The sequence below is a fragment of the Salmo salar genome, chromosome 07 (genome assembly GCF_965601325.2).
Source record: "Salmo salar chromosome 07, fSalSal1, whole genome shotgun sequence".
NCBI classification, from domain to species: domain Eukaryota; kingdom Metazoa; phylum Chordata; class Actinopteri; order Salmoniformes; family Salmonidae; genus Salmo; species Salmo salar.
In genome coordinates, this window is record NC_138297.1 from 39,908,841 (window position 1) to 39,936,678 (window position 27,838).

The 27,838-nt window shown below is 42.9% G+C and overlaps 1 protein-coding gene across 3 annotated transcripts in view; it reads right to left on the reverse strand.

The window, feature by feature from the left end:
• LOC106609111 (GRAM domain-containing protein 4) overlaps positions 1–27,838 on the reverse strand; it is a 75,750-nt gene that overhangs the window by 13,057 nt on the left and 34,855 nt on the right. For all 3 annotated transcript variants that reach the window (XM_082977599.1, XM_014207533.3, XM_082977600.1), the window contains 6 exons: positions 11,394–11,514; positions 10,503–10,576; positions 5,210–5,354; positions 4,041–4,066; positions 3,834–3,925; positions 3,126–3,217 (listed from right to left, as the gene is read on the reverse strand). In XM_082977599.1, the coding sequence (XP_082833725.1) occupies positions 3,126–3,217; positions 3,834–3,925; positions 4,041–4,066; positions 5,210–5,354; positions 10,503–10,576; positions 11,394–11,514 (550 nt within the window). The remainder of the gene's footprint in view (positions 1–3,125; positions 3,218–3,833; positions 3,926–4,040; positions 4,067–5,209; positions 5,355–10,502; positions 10,577–11,393; positions 11,515–27,838) is intronic.

Consider the following 27,838-nt stretch of genomic DNA (forward strand, 5'->3'; position numbering starts at 1 on the left):
TTTCAAGTGATTGCCTATCTAATATACAGTGTATGTGGGGTCATTTTGCACTTCCTAAGACTTCCACTAGATGTCAACAGTCTTTAGAACGTTGTTTCATGCTTCTACTGTGAATGGGGAGAGAATAAGAGTGCTTGGAATCAGATGACTGAGAAAATGACATGAGCTCAATCACGCGCGATCCCGTGAGAGTTAGGTGTGTTCCTTTTCATTTCTGAAGACAAAGGAATCATACGGTTGGAAAATTATGGAAGATTTATGATAAAAACATCCTAAAGATTGATTCTATACATCGTTTGACATGTTTCTACAAACTGTAATATAACTTTTTGGACTTTGTCTGAACTTACTGCGCGAGCACAGTGCATTTGGATTACTCGACTGAACGCGCGAACAAAAGGGAGGTATTTGGACATAAAAATGGACTTTATCGAAACAAAACAAACCTTTATTGTGGAACTGGGATTCCTGGGAGTGCATTCCAATGAAGATCATCAAAGCTAAGTGAATATTTATAATGCTATTTGTGACTTCTGTCGACTCCAAAATAGCAGGTATCTGTATGGCTTGTTTTGATGTCTGAGCGCTGTACTCAGATTATTGCAAAGTTTGCTTTCGCTGTAAAGCTTTTTTGAAATCTGACACAGCGGTTGCATTAAGGAGAAGTTTATCTATAATTCTGTGCATAACACTTGTATCTTTTATCAAAGTTTATGAGTATTTCTGTAAATTGATGTGCTCATTCACCGATTTTGGAGGCAAAACATTTCTGAACATTACACGCCAATGTAAAATGGTTTTTTTGGATATAAATATGAACTTTATCGAGCAAAACATACATGTATTGTGTAACATGAAGTCCTGAGTGCCATCTGATGAAGATCATCAAAGGTTAGTGATTAATGTTAACTGTATTTCTGGTTTTTGTGACACCTCTCCTTGCTTGGAAAATGGCTGTGTGGTTTTTCTTGTCTAGGTGCTGTCCTAACATAATCTAATGATATGCTTTCGCCGTAAAGCCTTTTTGAAATCGGAACACTGTGGTTGGATTAACGAGAAGATTGTCTTTAAAATGGTGTATAATACTTGTATGTGTGAGAAATTTGAATAATGAGATTTTTGTTGTTTTGAATTTGGCGCTCTGCTATTTCACTGGCTGTTGGCGAGCTGGGACGCTACCGTCCCACATACCCTAGAGAGGTTTTAAACGAAAAAAGGCTCATTAGTGCCTTTGAATACATTTTTTTAATACCTTTTTAGAAACATGAGTTTGACACTCTGTGGCTTCAGGCTCATGCGATGGTGCCTGGAGAGCCGGCCAGCAGCGGAGAATATTCTCTCCACACTTGCACAGCCACTGGGGATGCTAAACATCCTTTTGGCCACTCTTGCCAGGCTGGGCAGAGATGCAGAGTTGGTTTTTTATTTTTCTATATGTAGGCCTAAAAGTTTAGGCTAAATAACCCAATCAAAACGTAAAGCTGCTTGAATGTGGGAATATTCCAGGCCTATTGGGCGTCACTACAGTCCCTGGTTCGAATCCAGGCTGTATCACATCCGGCCGTGATTGGGAGTCCCATAGAGGGGCGCACAATTGGCGCAGCATCGTCCGGGTTTGGCCATCGTTGTAAATAAGAATTTACAATGAAGAACTGACTTACCTAGTTAAATAAAATAAAAATAATATTGGTCCAGAATCAATTATGGCCTATTGTATAGATAATAGAATGAAAATGAACAAAAAGTTTAACAGATCAAATATTTTGTTTATAAATACTTTGCTACAATGACACACTTTGTTATGACACACACACACACACACACACACACACACACACACACACACACACACACACACACACACACACACACACACCTTTCTTTTAGCATGTGCACGTAGTAAGTACACCATCATGCTTTTTGGATACATGTCTTTTCAGATTGCACAATGATTCTTTAGTTGTGGACACTACATCACTGCACTCCCTCTCTTGGTCCTCATCTTTGTAAGACCTTGATTTAGCATCTGTTTTATCAGTTTCTTTATGAAAATATTTCCTGACCACAATTTCAGTAGCTAAAGCAAGGGGCTATTGCAGCACACAAGTAAACTACAAATGCATGCTAGAGTGGGCATGCCCTGAGCTCGTGACGTGAGCGCTGCTGGAGCAAAATTGGAGCAGGTGAGAAGGCCGACGCTCCAGCCTTTGGGAATTTTGCTCCACGCTCTCGCTCCAGCTCCACTCATATACTCTGGTTCAGTGTGGTTGCATCACTCATCATCATCAATAAATTAAATTTACCGTAATTTCCGGACTATTAAGCGCACCTGAATATAAGCCGCACCCACTGAATTAAAAAAATAAATATATTTTGAACATAAATAAGCCGCACATGTCTATAAGCCGCAGGTGCCTACCGGTACATTGAAACAAATGAACTTTACACAGGCTTTAACGAAACACAGCTTGTAACAAAAATAAATAGGCTTTAACGAAACACGGCTTGTAACAAAAATAAATAGGCTTTAACGAAACACGGCTTGTAACAAAAAATAAAAAATTAGCAGTAAGCTTTAGTTGTCTTTTTGCACTGAGTCAATTCCTCACGCTGCTGTTTCCAACGTCTTATCATCCACTCATTAAGACCAAGCTCCCGTGCAGCAGCTCCATTTCCTTTTCCAACAGCCAGATCAATCGCCTTCAACTTGAAAGCTGCATCATATGCATTTCTCCGTGTCTTTGCCATGATGAGGGTGACAAAATGACTACCGTCATCAGAATGATGGGAAGTTTGAGAGCGCTCGATTTAATCTAAACAGTAAACAAAAAAGTTGTTTGACCTTAACACGTTCGGCAATTTCATTGGTCTAATGAAAGCTTCACGCCGCCAAAAAACTGAGCACGTCACAGAATGTGTTTTTTTGGAGAGAAAACAATTTGAAAGCGGGAAAAATCCATATATTAGCCGCGTCATTGTTTAAGCCGCGGGGTTCAAAGCGTGGGAAAAAAGTTGCGGCTTATAGTCCGGAATTTAGTTGCATCACTCATCATCACCAATAAATGACAATGTAATATATGTGTATGTGTATGTGTGTGTGTGTGTGTGTAGTATTCTTGTCTTACTTAGCAATGAGGTAATTCAAGGAGAGCCTCAGGATGGCCAAGAAGAGGAACATGGGGATGGCCCAGCCATGCCATGCAGCATTCATGTAGATCTGAGACAGAAGGAAACACAAATGACATTCATCATTATATACAGTACTTAGCCTAGATCCTATTTCTCACAATCAGATTTAATATACAAGTTTTCCAAATGACAAGCGCTACTGAATATAGTGGGAGATTTGGGGCATTGAATGAGAGGAACTTGAAGAGACAAGCATTAGATTAGACATTTGGTCGATGTCTATCTCTATAGAATAGCATGTGTCAAAGCCTTGAGATAATGTTTACAGTAGTACATTTAACATTTTTTTAATTAACCTTTATTTAACTAGTCAAACTCAAACAGGACAGCTCACTAAAGGGATAGTTCACCCAAGTTACATATTAGTTTCCTTACCCTATAAGCAGTCTATGGATATGGTATGACAGAAATCATGCTTTGGTTTTGTTTGCCTGGCCTTGTTTCCAAATGCTAACTTATACATTTGTGGCACAACTCCAATGCAAGTCAATGGTACCGATATTAGCATTTTTTGGCGCTTCATGTCCAAATCATCCTAAAGTTTCTCAAATTAATTGTGTAGCTCAATGAAGTTACTTCTAGATGATTCGGACACGACTCGCATATATCCCTTTAAAAAGACAGATAGGAGCAGTCGTACTCACTATGAAGGAAATAGCGGAGGTGTATACAGAGTGCCAGTTGGATAAGGCTGAGAGGTTCCTCATGAAGTTAGTTACAGGTCTGGCTCCTCGCTCTGGAAAAATACAAAAATCAGTCATCAACCTATTGTCACATTACAACAATATCTGACAACAACAGTAGCTGAATGGCAGAAGGTTCTGAATGGGTATTAATCTATAAAAACTCACTGAGTCGCCTCATGTTTTCTGTTAGCCTGGAGAGAGAGAGGGACATACAATGGTAGATGATACAACATGAACTTTAGCATGCACTTTACACAGACACCATACCGTGGGGGAACAGAATTCTCAAACATCTACTAAAAGAGAGAAGTGTTTCTGCTGGCGGAGGTGGCTACACCTCAACCCACTGATCATTCTGTTTATGAGTCACACAGAGGCGAGGAGGAGAGGAAAGAATGAAGAGCTCAATCTATTTCTCTGTTCTCTCCACAAGGTCAGCTGCAATACAGCACATCCTTTATTTCTAGAGCTTTCGACCTGCGCTGCCAACTTTTATCCAATCCGTGTGCACTTCAAACTGCGTATGTATGTGTGTTTACAGTAGCCTCCTGCCAAAGGTCACAATCGGATCTGTGCCTAGCAGGAGAATGAGCCAAGTCCTAGACTGAACCCAGCTAGCTTAAAGTGGAGTAAAGAGGAGCATGACATGAGTTGCATCTCATATGTCACCATTCGGAGTTCACCCCCTAATGGTAAAGGTTAGAATTGGGGGATAGTGAAGCTGATCCTAAATCAGTGCACCGAGGGCAATGTCTATAGCCTCAGTCAATGGCTGCAGGGAGTTGTAGTATGGTCAAGCCACCACCAGAGGGCACAGACATTGTATTCACTCCCTGTGGCCAATCTGCCTTACATGACCTCATATTAAACCCAGACAGGAAGGGCCTACCAGCCAATCAAATGTCTGAACACCACACTAATGTTTCTGTGAGTGTTACATGGTTTCACACCGTTTTAAAATAGCTTACTTCCTACTGAAAACCACCCTGGTCATGTTGCTCATGCAGTGATGTGCAACGCATACAGAATGTCCAGATGTCTTGTGTCTGTATAGAATTCACATCACTACCATTAAGGTTTGGGTAAAAGACTACTACTGTTTTTGTGAGTGGTAGCGAACTGGCCATGAGGGGTGCAACATAAACACACAATTCCGATAATGACTGCTACAACACAGCCTCTCAATGTGACTGCTGTTTTCACCTAGTTTATTACATAGAAATAAGATTACAAGAACAGACATTGCCATTCAAAACCAATATTCCATGATGGGTGGACCCATTCATTCTATTTCTATGGTTTTGACAACACATTGTAGGAACACAGCAACGTACCTTTTAGCACTTAGCGGTTCCTCAGCCTCCACAGTGTTCTCCTCCGGGACGAAGCGGAAGTCTTCTATGTAGACCCCCACCCTGTCGTAGAGCCACCTCCAAGCCCGCAAGTACAGGGTCTCCCCCTGTGGCGGCTTCTCTTTGTCTGGAGGGGCAGAGTTGAAGATCATGTTGTCATTAGGCTTCTTGTGTGGGTGTTGTATGTTATTGTATACTTGGAAGAGGACTCATGCATGTTCTTTCATCTTGTTACTGAATATAAATAAACATGCATTCAAAAGACAGAAAGAGGGAGAGCGAGAACAAGAGAGAGAGAGACAGGCAGCACAGGCTTATAATTAGTACAATGAAGTTGCCTCCCTGTCGGTTTGGCATTTATGTTCCTAGAGCTGTGCCTAAGGGCAACTTCTATAACTACCTGAAGCTGTTTATTGAAATGAAGACAGGTAGAGAAGGAGACAGGTCTGTAGATCTCCCAGTTAAGAAGCTGGTTTAATTTAGAGTTAATACCAAAGACCCATTAACCTAAATTACACACTGAGCTCCTTGTGTCTCTCTTACAGAAACACAAGTTCATGTACGCACACATACACACATTCTACATTTGGTGAGGCTGCTCTAACACTGTGGGCCTGTCTGGCCTAGATTAAAAACTTAGCCCATTTCCTAAAATAAAACACCCTTGCCAGTGTCACCAGCACCTGAAGCTACTAGACGAACAACTGGTTCTGGAACCCTAAAATAATTTATTTTCAAGAGATACTTCTACAGCTCCTCTCCCCCAACCCACGCACACAAACAGTGTATTCTTCCAGCCTGCTAACAGATAGATTACTGCCAGGCAGCCTGTGCTCCACACACACTAAAATATATATATATCTGCTAATGAGGATGTTCAGCACCCAGAAAGTGTTTTGCACTTAACACTGTTATTAAAGCTGCCTGTCCTTACTGCTGGGTTAGAGTTTTAAAATGAATGGGGAAACTGTGTGTGAGGGGAAACGAGAGTTTTTGAAGTAATTGTTTTGATATGAGAATACCTGTTTATCAAATAAAATGTTATTGGTCACATAGACATTTGTAGCAGATGTTATTGGGGTTGTAGCAGATGTTATTGGGGTTGTAGCGAAATGCTTGTGTTCCTAGCTTCCCATCTCCAAGTTTGAGGTGTGTGTGTGTATTCTGCATTGACTCAAGGGATTAAGGACAAGCGTGTGTGTGTGTGTGTGTGTGTGTGTGTGTGTGTGTGTGAGAATATGTGACCCGTTTCAGGAAACTATGCGTATGTCACAAGTCACGACTTAACATGAGAGCCATTCATATTTTTTTGTTGGCAGAAATGCCTTCGGGAACATGTGAACTTTCATGTGCCTTAATAACAAACTTGTATGCCATCTGTAAATACCAATAAAATTGTTAAAATTACGAGCCTTGTTGGTTAAGCCACAGAAAGATAGCAACCTTCCCACTAGCCATGATTGGCTGAGATAATGAGAGGGTTGGACATGCCGAGAGAGGAGTTCAGATTGGTCTGCCATATAGAACGCTGTCTATTTGAGCTGGTCAGTCTGTTGGTAATCCTGTCGAACACGGCTTTAAAAAAATATATGTATTGTGTAGTGGAGCTGGATAAGTGTTGCTCTCCACTTTCTGGAGGATCAAGTTTTGAAATCAGTGGAATTAGAGTATGATAGAGAAAACACCTGTCTCCGGATTACATCTTCAAACTTCGGGCAACAGTGGCATGGCATCCGTGACAGGGAGACGCATCCATCATGCATGATAGTGTGATCATACACGTTTACCTAGCTAGCTAGCTACATGTCTTAAGCTAAAGTGTACTGTTAGCTAGCTAACGTTAGCTGGCTGGCGTTATTATTCATATCCCAGAGCTGTTTGCTTTTCTAGTTAGAGACTAATGTTAGCTAGCTAACATTGAACATGGTTGGTTAGCTCCCAGCAGATTCATGCAGGGTAACGTTAGTACAGTGGTTTTTCCTTAAAATGTTGAGCTTATGCTGCGGTCGTTTGTGATAGATGGTGGCATATTGTGGTAAATTGCATCATTCTGGCAACAATGGCTGAGACTTAAATAACGTGCTGCAGTACGCCACAACTTTTAAAGGAAGAACCACTATGTTCGTTGTTGTTTAACTAGCTAACGTTAGACGGCAGGCTCGTTAGTTACGTGACGAGTGTAATCTTACACATTGTTTACCTACCTAGCTAGCTACAGTTGAAGTCGGAAGTTTACATACACTTAGGTTGGAGTCATTAAAACTAGTTTTTCAACCACTCCACAAATCCCTTGTTAACAAACTATAGTTTTGGCAAGTGGGTTAGGACATCTTTGTGCATGACACAAGTAATTTTTCCAACAATTGTTTTCAGACAGATTATTTCACTTATAATTCACTGTATAACAATTCCAGTGGGTCAGAAGTTTACATACACTAAGTTGACTGTGCCTTTAAACAGCTTGGAAAATTCCAGAAAATTATCTCATGGTTTTAGAAGCTTCTGATAGGCTAATTGACATCATTTGAGTCAATTGGAGGTGTACCTGTGGATGTATTTCAAGGCCTACCTTCAAACTCAGTGCCTCTTTGCTTGACATCATGGGAAAATCAAAAGAAATCAGCCAAGACCTCAGAAAAAGAAATTGTAGACCTCCACAAGTCTGGTTCATCCTTGGGAGGAATTTCCAAATGCCTGACGGTACCACGTTCATCTGTACAAACAAGAGTACGCAAGTATAAACACCATCCGACAATGCAGCCGTCAGGAAGGAGACGCGTTCTGTCTCCTAGAGATGAATGTACTATGGTGCGAAAAGTGCAAATCAATCACAGAACAACAGCAAAGGACCTTGTGAAGATGCCGGAGGAAACATGTACAAAAGTACCTATACCCAGAGTAAAACGAGTCCTATATCGACATAACCTGAAAGGCCACTCAGCAAGGAAGAAGCCACTGCTCCAAAACCCCCATAAAAAAAGCCAGACTGGGAGCTAAGATTGTACTTTTTGGAGAAATTTCCTCTGGTCTGATGAAACAAAAATAGAACTGTTTGGCCATATTGACCATCGTTATGTTTGGAGGAAAAAGGGGGAGGCTTGCAAGCCGAAGAACACCATCCCAACCGTGAAGCACGGGGGTGGCAATTTCATGTTGTGGGGGTACTTTGCTGCAGGAGGAACTGGTGCACTTCACAAATAGATGGTATCATGATGAGGGAAAATTATGTGGATATATTGAAGTAACATCTACAGACATCAGTCAAGAAGTTAAAGCTTGGTCGCAAATGGGTCTTCCAAATGGACAATGACCAAGCATATTTCCAAAGTTGTATCAAAATGGCTTAAGGACAACAAAGTCAAGGTATTGGAGTGGCCATCAAAAAGTTCTGACCTCAATCCTATAGAAAATCTGTGGGCAGAACTGAAAAAGCATGTGCGCGCAAGGAGGCCTACAAACCTGACTCAGTTACACCAGCTCTGTCAGGAGGAATGGGTCAAAAATTCACCAAATATATTGTGGGAGGCTTGTGGAAGGCTACCCGAAACATTTGACCCAAGTTAAACAATTTAAAGGCAATGCTACCAAATACTAATTGAGTATATGTAAACTTCTGACCCACTGGGAATGTGATGAAAGAAATAAATCCTTCTCTCTACTATCATTCTGACATTTCACATTCTTAAAATAAAGTGGAGATCCTAACTGACCTAAAACAGGGAATTTTTACTAGGATTAAATGTCAGCAATTGTGAAAAACTGAGTTTAAATGTATTTGGCTAAGGTGTATGTAAACTTCCAACTTCAACTGTACATGTTTTAAGCTAACGTGTACAACACCCGTTGAATATGGCTGGTGTCAGTAAACGTCAGCAAAAAAGCGTAATGAAATTATTGCCAGCAGAGCTGGTTAGGCTGTTTTCATGTTATCCAGAGGTAAACAAATCATTGGCTAGAGCATCAAGTGTGCGCTCTGAACGCTCAGAAAGCAAAACGAGATGGGTGGGGCCAAAGCGTAAGAGGGTGTGAACAATGCTGAATGGGTGTAGACAAAGAAGAGCTCTTCAATAGATACGAAAACATTCAACTGCCATTTTCTCAAAAGTAAGTTTACAAATTAATTAACTTTCAAAGCAGAATTACTTTCCCATTGTTCCTCAAAAATGCAGTGTAGGACATACCATTTTGTAGCTCTGAGTCTCCACTTTTATCCAATGTAAAAAACACAATTTCAAATTTTGCGACATAAGACCGAATCCAGGTGGTGAGTCACATATGTGAAATCCCCCATGGAGAAAATAGATTCTCCACCATCCTGAACCCCCCCCCCCCCCACGGGGTTATTACAGTCTTCCAAGAATAGTCATCCCTACACACTCCCACTGTAAAACATCCACACCACTGCACCTGTACATAGCCCATCTATAATTTAGCCCAAACAACTACCCCTTCCCCTACTGTATTTATTTACTTATTTTGCTCCTTTGCACCCCATTATTTATATTTCTACTCTGCACTTTCTTCCACTACAAATCTACCATTCCAGTGTTTTACTTGCTATATTGTATTTACTTTGCCACCATGGCCTTTTTTGCCTTTACCTCCCTTATCTCACCTCATTTGCCCACTTTGTATAGACTTATTTTTCTACTGTATTATTGACTGTATGTTTTGTTTTTTCCATGTGTAACTCTGTGTTGTTGTATGTGTCGAACTGCTTTGCTTTATCTTGGCCAGGTCGCAATTGTAAACGAGAACTTGTTCTCAACTTGCCTACATGGTTAAATAAAAGGTGAAATAAATAAAAAATATCCCAGTTCCCAAAGCGTCAGCGCAAACGTCAGTCCCTCCCCCTGTTCTGTCTCCTGTCCTTTTCCCTTCGGCTCTACAGTCCCACCAGACTCCCACTGGCTTCAACCTGACTCCTGAATGCCTTCCCACAGTCTCTCAGTCCCTAGCTGCCCTGTGGCCCTACAAACCCTTTTATTTCAGTGATCTATGAGAGTTACTGCTGTTTCTGACAAAGGTTTCCTCTGACCCAAAGCTTGAAAGCTTAGCTCGTTAAATACCGAAACTGGCATCTGATTTAAGTGACTTTTCTACAGATTATTCCCTTATCCTTTTCAGTCTTTGCAGATCTAAAGGACTGTGATAGTTGTGAGCAGTATCAATCTGGTCTCTTCAATTCCATAAACAGTAAAGGTAAGGGCAGTTTTTTGGGGAAACTAATCAGCAGTCATAGGTGTTACACCATAGTCCACTTTGCCTTGCTTACCTGTGTCTTTGCCATTGGCAGCAGGCGTTGGAGACGGGGGTTTACGGGCAGGCTGTGGCGGCGAGTCTTCCAAACTGATGGAAGTATAGAAAAAGAGAAGAGGAGAAAGACAGAAAGAGTGAGTCTTTGCAACACTATGTAAACAAACATTAATGGGCTTTATGCACCCTAAGATTTTGGTTATTTGATGTGTAATGTGTCTTCATGCCCCCTCTATGGCCTTATGGACCTTACTGTAAGGCCAAGGAGACATTCCACATTGTGTCTTTTTGGCAGGAGCTAAAATGCCACTGAAATCCATTCTGACTGGACTGGGTGAACCCGAAGCTTTACTTAAAGGAAAATTCCACCCAAAAACGCTATTTTGGTACTTGCAGCATTTATGTATTTTGAAAGTTTTGTATGTTAAACTTGATTGCTGACATGCAAAACATGTTTGGGACTATATCAACAATGGACTAATGAAACAAATACCAAAAGATAGTTTTGAGACACAGAAGTGAAACGTCCCAAGACTAACATAACTGCTGCGTCATGCTCTGCGCTCTGATATAGAAGCGTGTGATTTGGTTATGACACATACAAACACTACAGTGAGCGCCCCCACACACACACACACACACAGGTCCTTGAGGAATTCCCTGCCATGTGCCAACCAAGCTGCAGGGGCAGCTATTTATACCCGCTGCCGCCCAGGATGATCCACCCCACCGAAGGACAACTCACTGGGGTAGGCAGGATGGTAGGCAGGGAGTGGAGGGTTGCAGCACTGAAGGCAGCACAGACAGACGGAGAGTGACGTGACTAACTAAGTGCTCTCTAAGCAAGCAACACTTAGAGAATGAGACGACACACATTTGGTTCCCCTCGCTCTTTCCATCACACACACACCTGGATTTTAGCACCTCGTTCATCCTCAGTTCGAGGTCGATTCTCTTCCCCCTCTCTCTCTCCAGCTCTTCCTTTATCTTCTCCACGTTGGTTTCCTCTCGTAGCTTCCTCAACTCCTCTTCTGAAAAACACACACACACAAGACTGGTATCATCGCAATTCAACGGCTCAAGCACGAGACGTGTGGCAGGATCTACAGTCAATCATGGATAACAAAAAGAAAACCAGCCCAGTCGCGGACATCGACGTCTTGCGCCCAGGCAAATTAAACAACTTCTTTGCTCGCGTTGAGGACAATACAGTGCCACTGACACGGCCCGCTACCCAAAGCCTGTGGGCTCTCCTTCTCTGTGGCCAACGTGAGTAAAACATTTAAACGTGTTAACCCTCGCAAGGCTGCCGACCCAGAAGGCATGCCTAGTTGCGTCCTCAGAGCATGTGCAGACCAGCTGGCTGGTGTGTTTACGGACATAGTCAACCAATCCCTATTCCAGTCTGTTGTCCCCATATGCTTCAAGATGGCAACCACTGTTCCTGTTCCCAAGAAAGCTAAGGTAACTGAACTAAATAACTATCGCCCGTAGCACTCACTTCTGTCATCATGAAGTGCTTTGAGAGACTAGTCAAGGATCATATCACCTCCACCCCACCTGACACCCTAGACCCACTCAAATTTGCTTACCGCCCCAATAGGTCCACTAACGATACAATCACCATCACACTGCACTATCCCATCTGGACAAGAGGAATACCTATGTAAGAATGCTGTTCACTGACTACAGCTCAGTTTTTAACACCATAGTACCCTCCAAACTCGTCATTAAGCTCGAGACCCTGGGTCTGAGGGACTTCCTGACGGGCCGCCCCCAGGTGGTGAAGGTAGGAAACAACATCTCCACCCTGCTGATCCTCAACACTGGGGCCCCACAAGGGTGCATTCTCAGCCCTCTCCTGTAATCCCCGTTCACCCATGACTGTGTGGCCATGCACGCTTCCAACTCTATCATCAAGTTTTCAGACGACAAAACAGTGGTAGGCCTGATTACCAACAATGACGAGACGGCCTACAGGGAGGAGGTGAGGGCCCTCGGAGTGTGGTGTCAGGAAAATAACCTCTTACTCAACGTCAACAAAAAGGAGATGATCGTGGACTACAGGAAACAGCAGGGTGAGCCCCCCCAATCGACGGGACAGTAGTGGAGAAGGTGTAAAGTTAAGTTCCTCGGCGGACACATCACGGACAAACTGAAATGGTCCACCCACACTGTTAAACAGCCATCACTAACATAGAGAGGCTGCTGCCAACATAGACTCAAATCTCTGGCAACTTAAATAAATGGACTTAAAGGTATCACTAGTCACTTTAAATAACGGCACTTAATAATGCTTACATATCTTACATTACTCATCTCATATGTATATACTGTATTCTATACCATCTACCGCATCTTGCCTATGGCGCACGCCATCGCTCACCCATACATTTATATGTACATATTCATCCCTTTACGGTGTGTGTGTGTGTGTGTATAAGGTAGTTGTTGTGAATTTGTTAGATATTACTGCATAGTTGGAACTAGAAGCACAAGCATTTCGCTACACTCGCATTAACATCTGCATGTGACCAATAAAATCTGATGATGATCATCATCAGATTTGTTTACCCCCTTTGTTAATGCACATACTGACAGATATGTCAATTGTATTCTGGAATCTATTTGTCTTTGTTCAAAATCTGGGAAAAAGTTTAAAATGAAAACCCAAAAACTTTGAGATGATCAGGATCACATTGTCACATCTTTACAAGGGGCCGTTTCAGAATAATAACTGGGTTATTCTGGTAGCTTCAGAGCTGTGATAATATTTCAACCCCTGCAGACTGCAGTACAGAATGATAATCACGGGATAAGATCGTGATCCTCTTACATTGTCCCACTTGGCTCCTTTCACTGCTCTGCCCTGTACCCTGAGCAGAGCCACAGAGGTTACAGAGTGATCGAGGTGCTAAGAGGCTGGTCACTAGTCAATACACACCTGACAGACGAGAGGAGACTCTGGTAATTGTTTCACTAACGTCCTGTTTCTTTCTCGTTTCCTCACTTTTTCTTTGTCTCTCTCATCCTCTTCTTTTCTTACTGACCACTTTCCCTCCTCCTCTCTCCTCGCCTGGCTGACTGCAGTAGTGTCGGGTGTCATCGGGTGACTGGGCAGACCATGCCTCCTCTCAGCCCCATGCCGGAGCTCAGCCCTGTGTTCCTGCTCACCTTTTGTCCCTGCACACACAACCACAGAGTCTCATGAATACTGGAAGAGAGAGGGCAGCTCCTCTCACAGACTGGAGGCACATGGTTAATGAACATGAACACAAAATGACGCCGGATTCAAAAACATACGTTTTTCAATTTAAATTATACAAAATTACACTGGACAGAGGAAGATTGGAAAAAAGTGTTATGGACAGACATCAAAGTTTGAGGTGTTCGGATCACAAAAAAGAACATTTGTGAGATGCAGAAAAAATGAAGATGCTGGAAGAGTGCATGACACCCTCTGTCAAGCATGTTGGAGGCAATGTGATGGTCCAGGGGTGCTTTGGTGGGGGTCAAGTGGGAGATTTGTTCAGGGTAAAAGGGATCTTGAAGGAGGAAGGCTATCACTCCATTTTGCAACGCCATGCCATACCCTGTGGACGGCACTTAAATTGGAGCCAATTTCCTCCTACAACAGGACAATGACCCAAAGCCCAGCACCAAACTATGCAATAACTATTTAGGGAAGAAGCAGTCAGCTGGTATTCTGTCTATAATGGAGTGGCCAGCACAGTCACCGGATCTCAACGCTATCAAGTTGTTGTGGGAGCAGCTTGACCGCATGGTATGTAAGAAGTGCCCATCAAGCCAACTTGTGGGAGGTGCTTCAGGAAGCATGGGGGGAAATCTCTTCAGATTACCTCAACAAATTGACAACTAGAATGCCAAAGGTCTGCAAGGCTGTAATTGCTGCAAATGGAGGATTCTTTGACAAAAGCAAAGTTCGAAGGACACAATTGTTTCAATTAAAAATCATTATAACCTTGTCAACCTCTTGACTATATTTCCTATTCATTTTGCAACTCATTTCATGCATGTTTTCATGGAAAATAAGGACATTTCTAAGTGACCCCAAACTGTTGAACGGTAGTATATATAATATATATAATATCCACACACAGCTCAAAAAAATAAAGGGAACACTTAAACAACACAATGTAACTCCCAAGTCAATCACACTTCTGTGAAATCAAACTGTCCACTTAGGAAGCAACACTGATTGACAATACATTTCACATGCTGTTGTGCAAATGGAATAGACAACAGGTGGAAATTATAGGCAATAAGCAAGACACCCCCAATAAAGGAGTGGTTCTGCAGGTGGAGACCACAGACCACTTCTCAGTTCCTATGCTTCCTGGCTGATGTTTTGGTCACTTTTGAATGCTGGCGGTGCTTTCACTCTAGTGGTAGCATGAGACGGAGTCTACAACCCACACAAGTGGCTCAGGTAGTGCAGCTCATCCAGGATGGCACATCAATGCGAGCTGTGGCAAGAAGGTTTGCTGTGTCTGTCAGTGTAGTGTCCAGAGCATGGAGGCGCTACCAGGAGACAGGCCAGTACATCAGGAGACGTGGAGGAGGCCGTAGGAGGGCAACAACCCAGCAGCAGGACCGCTACCTCCGCCTTTGAGCAAGGAGGAGCAGGAGGAGCACTGCCAGAGCCCTGCAAAATGACCTTCAGCAGGCCACAAATGTGCATGTGTCTGCTCAAACGGTCAGAAACAGACTCCATGAGGGCCCGACGTCCACAGGTGGGGGTTGTGCTTACAGCCCAACACCGTGCAGACAGTTTGATTGACTTGGAGTTACATTGTGTTGTTTACGTGTTACCTTTATGGTCCGTCCCTGTTTGAGCAGTATATATATATATATATAAAATAAATAAATATATATACAGGGACGGACCTAAATAAATATATATAAAATAAATAAATGTAAATAAATGTATATTATATATATATATAAATAAATCATATAAATAAATATATAAATAAAATATATACTAAATAAATATAAATATATAAATATAAATATATAAATATATATATATAAATATATAAATATATAAATATATAAATCATAATATATATATATAAATTATATATATATAAATATATATATATAAATATATATAAATATATATATATAAATATATAAATAAATATAAATATATAAATAAATACCCCTACCCCATACCATAACCCCATGGGGCTCGCTGTTCACATCAGCAAACCACTTGCCCACACAATGCGATACAAGCCATCTGCCCAGCACATTTTAAACTTTATCTGTGAAGAGCACACTTCTCCAGCATGTCAGTGGCCATTGAAGGTGAACATTTGGCCACTGAAGTCGGTTATGACGCCGACTGCAGTCAGGTCAATACCCTGGTTAGGACAACGAGCACCCAGATGAGCTTCCCTGAGACGATTGACAGTTTGTGCATAAATTCTTCGGGTGGTGCAAACCCACAGTTTCATCAGCTGTCCGGGTGGCTGGTCTCAGACGACCCCACAGGTCCTGGGCTGGCATGGTTACACGAGGTCTGTAAGGCAGGTTGGACATACCGCCAAATTCTCTAAAACAGTATTGGAGCCAGCTTATGGTAGAGAAATTAACATTACATTCTCTGACAACAGCTCTGGTGGACATTCCTGCAGTCAGCATGCCAATTGCACACTCCCTCAAAATGCGAGACATCTGTGGCATTGTGTTGTGTGACAAAAATGCACATTTTAGAGTGGCCTTATTGTCCCCGGCACATGCTGTTTAATCAGCTTCTTGATATGCCACACCAGTCAGGTGTATGGATTATCTTGGCAAAAGGAGAAATGCTCAATAACGGAGGTAAACACACTTCCGCGCCAAATTTGAGAGATTACTTTTTTGTGCGTATGGAACATTTCTGGGATCTTTAATTTCAGCTCATGAAACATGAGACCAACACTTTACATGTTGAGTTTATATTTTTGTTCAGTATGTGTGGATGGAGGGTAGGTCACTATAGGGTCGGCAGGTAGCGTAACGGTTAAGAACGTTGGGACAGTAACCGAAAGGTTGCTGGATAGAATCCCAGAGCCGACGTTAAGGGACACCGGTCTGGTAAAAATTTGTGCGACCAAATCATGTGCTGTGGCCATCAACTGAAAGTTAGTTGCACCAGCGCCACCCGTGGAAAAAGTTAGTCTCGACTAGAGCCCTGCGTGGTATAAGTAGCTTAGTTGTGACCTCGTGCTAAGTGCCAGAGAATGCCTGTAACCCTATTAGACACCAGCTGACAGGACAGAGAGGCAGGCTAGGTAATAAGAGAGAAGCATGCTGGGTAATGTAACAGAAAGGCCTCCGTCCCTCTCCCCATGCTTGTGTAATGGGTATTGAATGTACTGGAGTAATCAGGCAGAGCAAGTTACACTGTCACTCTTCATCCCGTCAGCAGGTCATCGAGGTGGACCCGACACTGGGCCTGCCTGCCCTAAACCCCCACCCCCTCTACATCTAAGGTTGCTCATCAACCGAGGATGCTTTTACATCCACCCTCCCCATTCCACCCCTTCCTTGTGGGCCTGAAACAAGTTAAAAATAAAATGTAAAAATATGTTGGGCTTTAGCTGAGATTATTCTTTAAAGAGTCAAGTATATTTGTGGGGCGTCACTGTAGTCCCTGGTAAAATATTCTGGGGCCATCGAGACAGACAAATGGGTCATATGAACCTACTGACATTGAGGGAGACAGAGGTATTATAAACAGATAGGTCATGTTAACTTACTGAGGTTGCTCTTGCGAGATTTAATCTAGGCCGCTGCAGTCCTCCATCTCCTCTGACCCCCCCCCGAACCACTCCCCCCCGACCCACTGAACCAACATGCTCACCTCACATACACAGCCAGCACCCTGCTGAGCTAGGATATTGACTGACACCGCAGGATCCCACTCTCCAACCGGGCTATGGTATTGACCAAAACCAGAAGCGACCTAACTCGCTACACCTAAGAAAATACCCGCCAGCACTCTGATACAGGCCCAAACAACCTAGTCCCACTTTGCTTAAGTCAGGATTCAGTGGAAGGTTACTGGCTAACGGACCTGACCCGAATCAACTCAGAATCTCCCTGCACTCAAATACAGTTCCCAGTCAGCCTGCCTAGGTGTCAAGTTTATAGCCTAGCTTCAAACAGCAACAGGTCAGTACATGGTGTACCAAACAAACAACCTCACAGCTGATCAAAACTCCAGAGGAGATGAGGGAATGTGGGTCTGGTCTGCTTTGAGCTGGTCACAGTTGGATCCTATAGCATAAATACAAGAGACTTTGCAGTCTGCAGAATTAAAGATGGAGCCTTGTAGAGTCCCTAAAACAGCCTGGAATCTACCAACCAACTAAGTACGTTGGAGCCATACACCACTCCCCTCCCATGCTGTCTTTCCCTACAGAACCTCAGGACCCCTGTACTAGTCCGAGGCAGTGTCCAGTGTGTATGCAAGCAGATAAATACATTCCCTCTCATCTAGGCTTAAAGAGCCAGGAGAAAGAAAAGTACTGCATGAGATTACACCAGCAGAACAATGGGTCCATTCACACACACAGAGACCTGCTGCTGGTGCACTGTTGTTCATCGTTCACATTCTGTACAGTACTTAACACACCAACGACTGACTGACGAGGATCAGTAGTTAGTGCAAGACGGCGCTATGCATGCATACATGTACACATCAATAAAAAAAAGTAAAACACATGGCAGTGTTATGTACTGTATATGTAGTCTTCAGTTTAAAACACACATGAATGCTGATTTGACCATCGGTAGGTGGGGACATTCAGAGAGATTGTGATTGGCTGATCTAGTAACCCCGGCAGACATGGAAAGCCCATGTACTCATACACACACAGGGTCCATCTGTTTAACATCAACACAGACCCTACAGGTCACAAGGACACTGCACTATTGACCCCAACTCTACCCTACTGTGACCCTGATGTCACCATGCTACTGTTGATTTCTCTGCTGTCCTGACACAACCCAACTACATTCCATACAGAACCAGAGGGGGGAAGATTACTGTTTTTTCCCTATACTGTATGCATTTAGGCTGTGGAACAGTTAGTTCTGTTTGTGACTGATCAATATTCTCCTCTAGCTGCCCTACTTCCCACTGGGTTAGATAGACACACAGTTTAGAACTAAACAAGGTTATGACAGGAACATTATGGCAGGAAATGGTGATAATAAAGGAAACATTGTTCAGAAGTAAACACATTCTCCAAGCTTTGTGGACTAATGGATGTGCGCATGTACTGTACTCAACATTTAAATGACACCAGGGCCAAGCTTAGCGCATTGCACACAGCTAGCATGGTCAACGAGTGGGCCGATAGGAATCATGCCCACAATTGACAGGGCAAGCTTTGCTAGTGTCGTGTCTGTGACCATCATTAAAATGTGAAGACTTATTATCAAATCAATTCTCTATGTGTAATTATTAATACGTGATTAAACTAAATCATGTAAACTTTAACTAGGAAGTCGGGGCACTACGGGAAAATGTTTAGAGTTTCTATTTCCCGAATTTTCATATCTTATCGATTAGTCTTACATTAATATATCATTATTATCTCAGTCTCATTTCTGAATGTCGCAAACCCTTGGATATCTGCTCAAATCCTAGTCTCCATTATGAATCAGCGATATACACATAGTAAGTAAATAATTAAGCCTAACTAACCAAATCACAGAAATACATAAACAAGATAGTTATTGGTTACTATTAATGCATTGTGTTAAGTCCCTATTGGGCTAAACCGGTAGGACGGCTTGGTAGACAATGGAAAGGGGTGGGGACAGAGAGCAGGAAAGACAAAATGGATTCACTACACACTGTTGATAATTATATTCATTGAAATGCTAATCCTTTGCACACGAACGGCCGCTCATTCGAAAATAATTGCGAGGTATATATTTACGACCGTATGTCGTTGTCTCCTCTGTTTGAATCGCCAGTCCGTCTGCTGGAGAGTCAGTTCAGAGAGTCTCTAGTTAACTTCCCCAGAAGTAACATGTCTTTCGTGGTTGTAGCCTTCTCAGCGGCTCTGGACAGTGTCTGTTGTAATGGAAACGTCAGGCTTACAGATGGCCATTGCATAGAATAGATGCTTCCGCGGTTGTTGGTATTCTAGTACTAGGCTTACGTAATTTCCAGCTGCAGATTAGTAATTATATATGTCTAAGGATTTGCTCTTATCTGTAGTGATCGATAGTCTCAGAGTTTAACCATTTCCGTGTAGCCAACACTACTTCAGTTTGTAGATTTCTTAACCATTCCAACATGTAGCAACAGCTCCTTATTTTTTGGTCTAATGTACATTTTGACAGGAGTGAGTTTTAAACTCGGTCCATGACACCGACATAATGTCTATGCTCACTTGGTTAACTTTATATGAAAACCTAAATGAGAAAGTATGGGTTAACATCACATCTTTTCACAAATACTCTCATGTTTAATCATATACATTTCACAATATTTGATGTGAACCCCATAATTAAAGAAGTGTACACAACCAAAAGACAGCGTAATGAATGTTCTGTCCTTCATGAGATCACCAAATGAAACACAATTGTCATGACTGTCCCTTAAAGGTAAGTGAATATTTATGCATTTAGATGACTCCAAGATGGCCGGTGTCTATAATTGCCTGGTGTTTTTTTCTGAGCACAGTACTCAGATTATTGCAAAGTGTGCTCTCCCAGTAAAGTTATTTTGAAATCTGTCAACGCGATTGCATTCAGGAGATGTTAATCTATAATTCTTTGAATAACAGTTTAATATTTTATCAACGTTTATGACAAGTATTTTTGTAGATTGTAGTGCTGATTCACCGGCCGTTTTGGTGGGAATACATTTTCTGAACGTCACGCGCCACTGTAAAATGCTGTTTTTGGATGTAAATATGAACTCGATAGAATAAAAAATGCATGTATTGTCTAACATAATGTCCAAGGAGTGTCATCTGATGAAGATTGTCAAAGGTTAGTGCATAATTTTAGCTGTTTTTTTGCTTTTGGTGACGCCTGTTCTTGCATTGAAAATGGCTGTGTGTAATGCTTTGTCTATGTACTGTCCTATCATTAACTTTATGCTTTCGCCGTAAAGCCTTTTTGAAATCGGACAACGTGGTTGGATTAATGAGATGTTGATCTATAAAATGGTGTAAAATAGTTGTATGTTTGAGAAATTTGAATTATGACATTTTGTTGTTTTCGAATTTGGCGCTCTGGCTGTTGAATAGTGTGTCCCGTGGGTGGGACGCCAGCGTCCCACGTAGCCCATAGACGTTAAGTGTCCACAGACCACTCCCACATTCTCAAAAATAGAAATATTGTTTAATTATTCAAACTTTTGATGTCCAAGGGCCTCTGTGTTCCACAGTTTACATTCCAATCTCCAATCGACAGAGCAGAGGCAAATGGACTTTATGACCGCCATAAAACAGCCGACGTCCCGTTCTCCCCCTCTACGAGAGAGAGCACGCTGTAGAGCAGACCCATTGTAACATGATCCTTCAGATCGTCACAGGAGAGTTATAACACTAGGCTTGTGGTGCTTTTTCTCCCCCTTCCCCGACAACCCGGCTGGTAAGCCTGTCGACAACCCGGCTGGTAAGCCTGTCGACAACCCGGCTGGGAAGCCTGTCGACAACCCGGCTGGTAAGCCTGTCGACAACCCGGCTGGTAAGCCTGTCGACAACCCGGCTGGTAAGCCTGTCGACAACCCGGCTGGTAAGCCTGTCGACAACCCGGCTGGTAAGCCTGTCGACAACCCGGCTGGTAAGCCTGTCGACAACCCGGCTGGTAAGCCTGTCGACAACCCGGCTGGTAAGCCTGTCGACAACCCGGCTGGTAAGCCTGTCGACAACCCGGCTGGTAAGCCTGTCGACAACCCGGCTGGTAAGCCTGTCGACAACCCGGCTGGTAAGCCTGTCGACAACTCGGCTGGTAAGCCTGTCGACAACTCGGCTGGTAAGCCTGTCGACAACTCGTTTTGACGGGGCCTCCCGAGTGGCGCAGCGCTCTAAGGCAGTGCTAGCTGTGTCACTCCAGATCCTGGTTCGAATCCAGGCTGTGTCACAGCCGGCTGTGACCGGGAGACCCATGAGGCAGCGCACAATTGGTCTAGCATGGTCTGGGTTAGGGGAGGGCTTGGCCAGCTGGGATGTCCTTGTCCCATCGAGTGACTCCTGTGGCGGGCCAGGCGCATGCACGCTGACATGGTCGCCAGTTGTACGGTGTTTCCTCCAACACATTGGTGCGGCTGGCTTCCGGGTTAAGTGGGAATTGTGTTATGCAGCAGTGCGGCTTGGTGAGGTCATGTTTGGAGGACGCACGGCTCTCGACCTTTGTCTTTCCCGAGTCTGTATGGGAGTTGCAGCAATGGGACAAGACTAACTACCAATTGGATACCACGAAATTGGGTAAGTAATTTTTTTTTAAATAACACGGACGAAAGCAGATGGAATAATCGTGAGGCTAGATAGCTAGCTACTCAACACCCTGCTACTACAACGCAAAGTTGTGAGAAACACGGGGTAACGTGAGCTTGAGCCAGGTAAGCAGAAACAGACAGCTTTATTTACCAGGGTGGTGGGAAATAAATGCAGTCTTTATACTTTCGGTGTAGTGAAAGTTAGCTAGCCATCGCGTCAGATAATGAGTAGTGACTCAGTTTGTAAACCAAGTAACTCGAGGTAGAAACACAGCTCGGTCATCTTTTACAGGATAATTTAAAAAGGGATGGTGCTTCAATGGTGGTGTAACACTAAGAAAAAAACAGCCAGCCTGAATGGGGGTTGACAGCTAAAACACCTGTGGTGCCATTAGCCACCAAATGGTGAGCTAGAGACCACAGGTAAAAGTAGCCAAAACCTGCTATAGGCGAGATGCTAAAGCAGGGGCTAGCGAGCTATCAATGCTAATTGCGTGTAGGCCAGGCAACAGGTATGGTGATCCATACCTGTTGGTGATCCAAGTGAAATACCTGTTGGTGATCCAAGTGAAATATCAAATCCACACCGAAATGAACAGTTAAGAGCTAGTTTTCTGAAGAAAGCTGCTTAACGAGCCAGTAACCAAATAGACTTGTGAAGAGGCAAAGAATGAAGAAACCACGGCATCGCAGGGTGTTATAAAGATTGGCCTGTTTGACCTGCTTGAATAAGGCTTAACCAATGACCCAATGAGATCTGAGTTAACTGAAAGAACTACAATTATATTCTATATAAATTAAACCACTTGATTACTGATGGTATATGCCCATGTTATCATCATTCATATAACTTACTGAATATAGTTTAACTGCTGTGTGTCCTTAGCAGCATTATTACACTATTAGCCTGCTGACAACCAGGGAGATGCATGCCACTGTAAATAGCTGGAGATAAGACATACGGCTGCAGGAGGATGCTGCTAGTTTGCTGCTGCCTAATGTTTTATGTATTGAGCTAAACTCCTTATATAACTTAAACATCCATTGTGTAATGTCTTGATATCTGCAGTAGTTTATGCTTAAAGAGGTATCTGCCTGCAGAACGCAGTCACGAAGTACTGACACACCCCCGACAACCACACATAACAGGCTGCAGCAGTGGAAACCAAACCAATGACTGTGCAGAAGCGGAATATGCCGAACAGGGAGGTACAAGAATTAACCAACCCACCTACCTGCTATGATCATCTTAAATCGACTAGTAAGCACAAAACACAGTTTGTGCCTCCAACAATGTCTCAGCCCTTATCAGATGAAAGCTATGCTGCCTTTATCAGGTTATCAAAACTATACTTGGTATATATTACATGTATTGCAACTGAGCCCCGGAGTGTTCCACTTCTTTTCTACATTTTCCTATTTACCAAAAAGATCTAGTGGCCTAATAGACATCTGATCCTATTCACATAGTTACCTCACAAGTATTTCTTATTGACTTATCAGCTACAGTGCTTATCAACCATTAGCACACAGGGCTAATACTGTTACATGCTCAATAGACACCCTCTAGGTCAGTTCCATAATAGGGTCTTGAACCTTCCTGTAGTCTAGCTATGGTCTGGTATGGGCTTTGGCCTAGCTATGGTCTGGTATGGGCTTTGGCCTAGCTATGGTCTGTTATTCAGAGTCTCTTTACTCACTTATAACACAAGGCTAATACTGTTCCATAGCCACACCTAAGCCATTTGGGCTCTCCTGTGATATAGGAGGCAGAGAGGCTGGTAGGGCAGGGTGGCAGGTAGCCTAGCGGTTGGGACAGTAACCAAAATGTTGCTTGTTCGACTAGGTGAGAAATCTGTCGATGTGCCCTTGAGCAAGGCACTTAACCCTAATTGCTCCTGTAACTCGGTCTGCGTAAGAGCGTCTGCTAAATGACTAAAATGTAAATATAGTTTGTGTATGGTATGGGCTTTAGCCTAAGTATGCTATAATATAGGCTTTAGATTAGCCTAGCAATGGTATGGACTGAGTTCCTTCACACAACCAAGTAATCTAACCAGCCAACTGGAGTCCCACAGTGCTCTTTCTGCGATGCAGCCTGGCTTCAAAACTCGCAATGGGTGCAAAACTGAAGGTTCTAAAACATATCTGCTTTTGACAACAAGTATTTTGCGTATTTTTATTGATCTGGCTAAAGCTTTGGAATCGGTTAGGCACTGCATGCTGCTCAATAGACTCATCTATCTAGGGTTCTCAGAAAATTGTCTAGCCTGGTTTGAAAACTACTACAACGTGTCAAATCCGAGGGCCTGCTGTCCCAACCACTACTCTCTGTTTATATTAACAATGTTGCGCATGCTGCTGGAAACTCCCTCATCCACCTTTATGCCAACGACAACACTATCCTGTACACAACTGGCCCCTCCCTGAACACTGTGCTGACCACCCCACAACATAGCTTTAACATCCAGCGTGCCTTCTCTGACCTTCACCTACTCTTTAATACAAAAAAAAACCTATAAGAACACTCTTCAACCAGAACCTAACTCAACCTGCATGCCCTCTTAACATTCTCACCACAAATGGGTCAGAGCTAGAGTATGTCGACACATACATTGGTATATGGCTGGACTGCTCACTCTCATTCCATACACACATCACCCACCTTCAGTCGAAAGTTAGAACCAATTCGGGATTTGTACTGCGACAAAAACATCCTTCACCCACTTTGCCAAGCACACAATCCAGCCAATTGGCAATGTGGTTTTACAGGCTTGCCCCAAAACCTTCCTCAAACTAGATGTAATTTATCACACTGCTATCCGCTTTGTTACCAGTGGTCCCTACAACACACATCACTGGCCCTCGTTACATATACGTCAGAGCCACTGGTACCAATTTATTGAAGTCACTCAACATCTCCACTACCAATAGCAACCTGCGCTCTGGTAGATGTATCACAATGGTCATTCCCAAAGCCTGCACTTCCGTTGGCCGTCATTCATTACAGTTTTCCTCCGCCAATGACTGGAACGAGCCGCAAAAGACCCTCAAACTTGACACAGTCATCCCACTACACTCCTTCAAAAACATTAACTGAACTGCTATCTGATCAATGTACCTGCTGATCATTGTCTTTTATTATTTAACTAGGCAAGTCAGTTAACCTGTTTGGGATAGGGGGCAGTATTTTCACAGCCGGATAAAAAACATACCCGATTTAATCTGGTTATTACTCCTGCCCAGAAACTAGAATATGCATATAATTAGTAGATTTGGATAGAAAACACCCCAACGTTTCTAAAACTGTTTGAATGGTGTCTGTGAGTATAACAGAACTCATATGGCAGGCCAAAACCTGAGAAGATTCTATATGGGAAGTGCCCTGTCTGACCCTTTCTTGGCCTTCTGTAGCCTCTATCGAAAATACAGGATCTCTGCTGTAACGTGACATTTTCTAAGGCTTTCATTGGATCTCAGGCAAAAAACAGTAGGGGTTTTGGAGAGTGGTACTTCTGAGAACAATGACACTGGCGCGCGCGTGTATGTGATGACACCATTTTCTTCTTTCAGTGTTTGAACGGATACAACGTCTCCCGGTTGGAATATTATCGCTATTTTACGAGAAATCGCATAAAAATTGATTTTAAACAGCGTTTGACATGCTTCGAAGTACGGTAATGGAATATTTTTACATTTTTTGTCACAAAACGCGCCAGCGCGTCACCCTTCGGATAGTGACTTGAACGCACGAACAAAACGGAGGTATTTGGATATAACTATGGATTATTTGGAACCAAAACAACATTGGGTGTTGAAGTAGAAGTCCTGGGAGTGCATTCTGACGAAGAACAGCAAAGGTAATCCAATTTGTCTTATAGTAAATCTGAGTTTGGTGAGTGCCAAACTTGGTGGGTGTCAAAATAGCTAGCCGTGATGGCCAGGCTATCTACTCAGAATATTGCAAAATGTGCTTTCACCGAAAAGCTATTTTAAAATCGGACACCGCGATTGCATAAAGGAGTTCTGTATCTATAATTCTTAAAATAATTAAGTTTTTTGTGAACGTTTATCGTGAGTAATTTAGTAAATTCACCGGAAGTGTTCGGTGGGAATGCTAGTTCTGAACAAAACATGCTAATGTAAAAAGCTGGTTTTTGATTTAAATATGAACTTGATTGAATAAAACATGCATGTATTGTATAACATAATGTCCTAGGAGTGTCATCTGATGAAGATCAAAGGTTAGTGCTGCATTTAGCTGTGGTTTTGGTTTTTGTGACATATGCTAGCTTGAAAAATGGGTGTGTGATTATTTCTGGCTGGGTACTCTCCTGACATAATCTAATGTTTTGCTTTCGTTGTAAAGCCTTTTTGAAATCGGACAATGTGGTTAGATAAAGGAGAGTCTTGTCTTTAAAATGGTGTAAAATAGTCATATGTTTGAAAAATTGAAGTTTTTGCATTTGAGGTATTTGTAATTCGCACCACTCTATACCATTGGATAGCGGAACGCTAGCGGAACGTCTGTCCCTAACAGGTTAAGAACAAATTCTTATTTACAATGACGGCCTACTCCGGCCAAACCCTCCTCTAACCCGGACGACGCTGGGTCAATTGTGCGGTGCCCCTACGGGACACCCGATCAAGGCCGGTTGTGATATAGCCCGGAATCGAACCAGGGTCTGTAGTGACGCCTTTAGCACTGAGATGCAGTGCCTTAGACCGCTGCGCCACTCGGGAGCCCTGCTGTGTTGCCTTGGACCCACTGTACATTTCTTATCGTTGTATATTTGATGAATGTACCTTTCCTCCGTATAGCGTTTTATTTATTTTTAGTAGTATTGTGTGTTGCCCTGTTCACTGGTTTTGGTTCTCAATTGACTTACCTGGTTAAATAAAACCTTGAATAATGAACTCCGCTGTCCCTCTCTTTCTCAATCTTATTAAAGTTAATTGTCGAAACAAACAGCGGTGAATAAATTGAGAATTGTTGAACCATTCACACACAGCACATGCCTCTGCACAACTTCAAGCTCAATGGTGTCTAAGTAGTAGCATAGTGCACCTTAGTTCAACAGCATCCAAATTGTGCACTGAACAAACCTACACTGTGTCAATGACTCGGGTTAGTCCTACAACGCCACTGGCTAAAATGGTCCCTGTAGAACTGAAACAAAAGTAGTGATTGACTATTGATAGTCAACTAATGTGATAAAGATGATCCGGCAACACGAGAACAAACAGGATCACCACAACACAGACAAGCCAGTTGTTTCAGCACTGGCTCGCCATCTCACATAGACACACTGTATGCATTCCAAATTGCAACCTATTCCCTACATAGTGCACAACTTTTGGGCCCTGGCCCAAACAAACGTGGGCTTGGATTATCATCCAGGTACTGATGAAGACCACAATGCCTTCCTGCAACCTCCAGAGACTACTCTACTCTGTCATACCTGCAATCTCTGCTGCAGATATCACGAGAGAAAGAGACGGGTGATGAGAGACCATGGGTGAGGGGGAAGCACTCACAGGGAATCGATGAAAAGTGAAGTCATGAAAGGCATAGATGGGAAAGAAGCCCATAAAGGCAGATCAGGGGATGACTAGAGCGCTTACAGCGAGTGACTTCAGAGGAGTGAGTGACTGCGCAGTCAGAGGTGATATGCTAATAGGATAGAGAGTAGACGTCTTCCGCTTTAATCGGCTAGCCTCAAACAGTAACACACATACCACAGCACCAGCACTGCAAAAGCTACTTGTCAATTACGGCTGCATCCCAAATGGCATCCTATTCCCTACATAGTGCACTACTTTTGACTAGATCCTTATGAGGCCTGGTAAACTGTAGTGCACTACATAGAGAATAT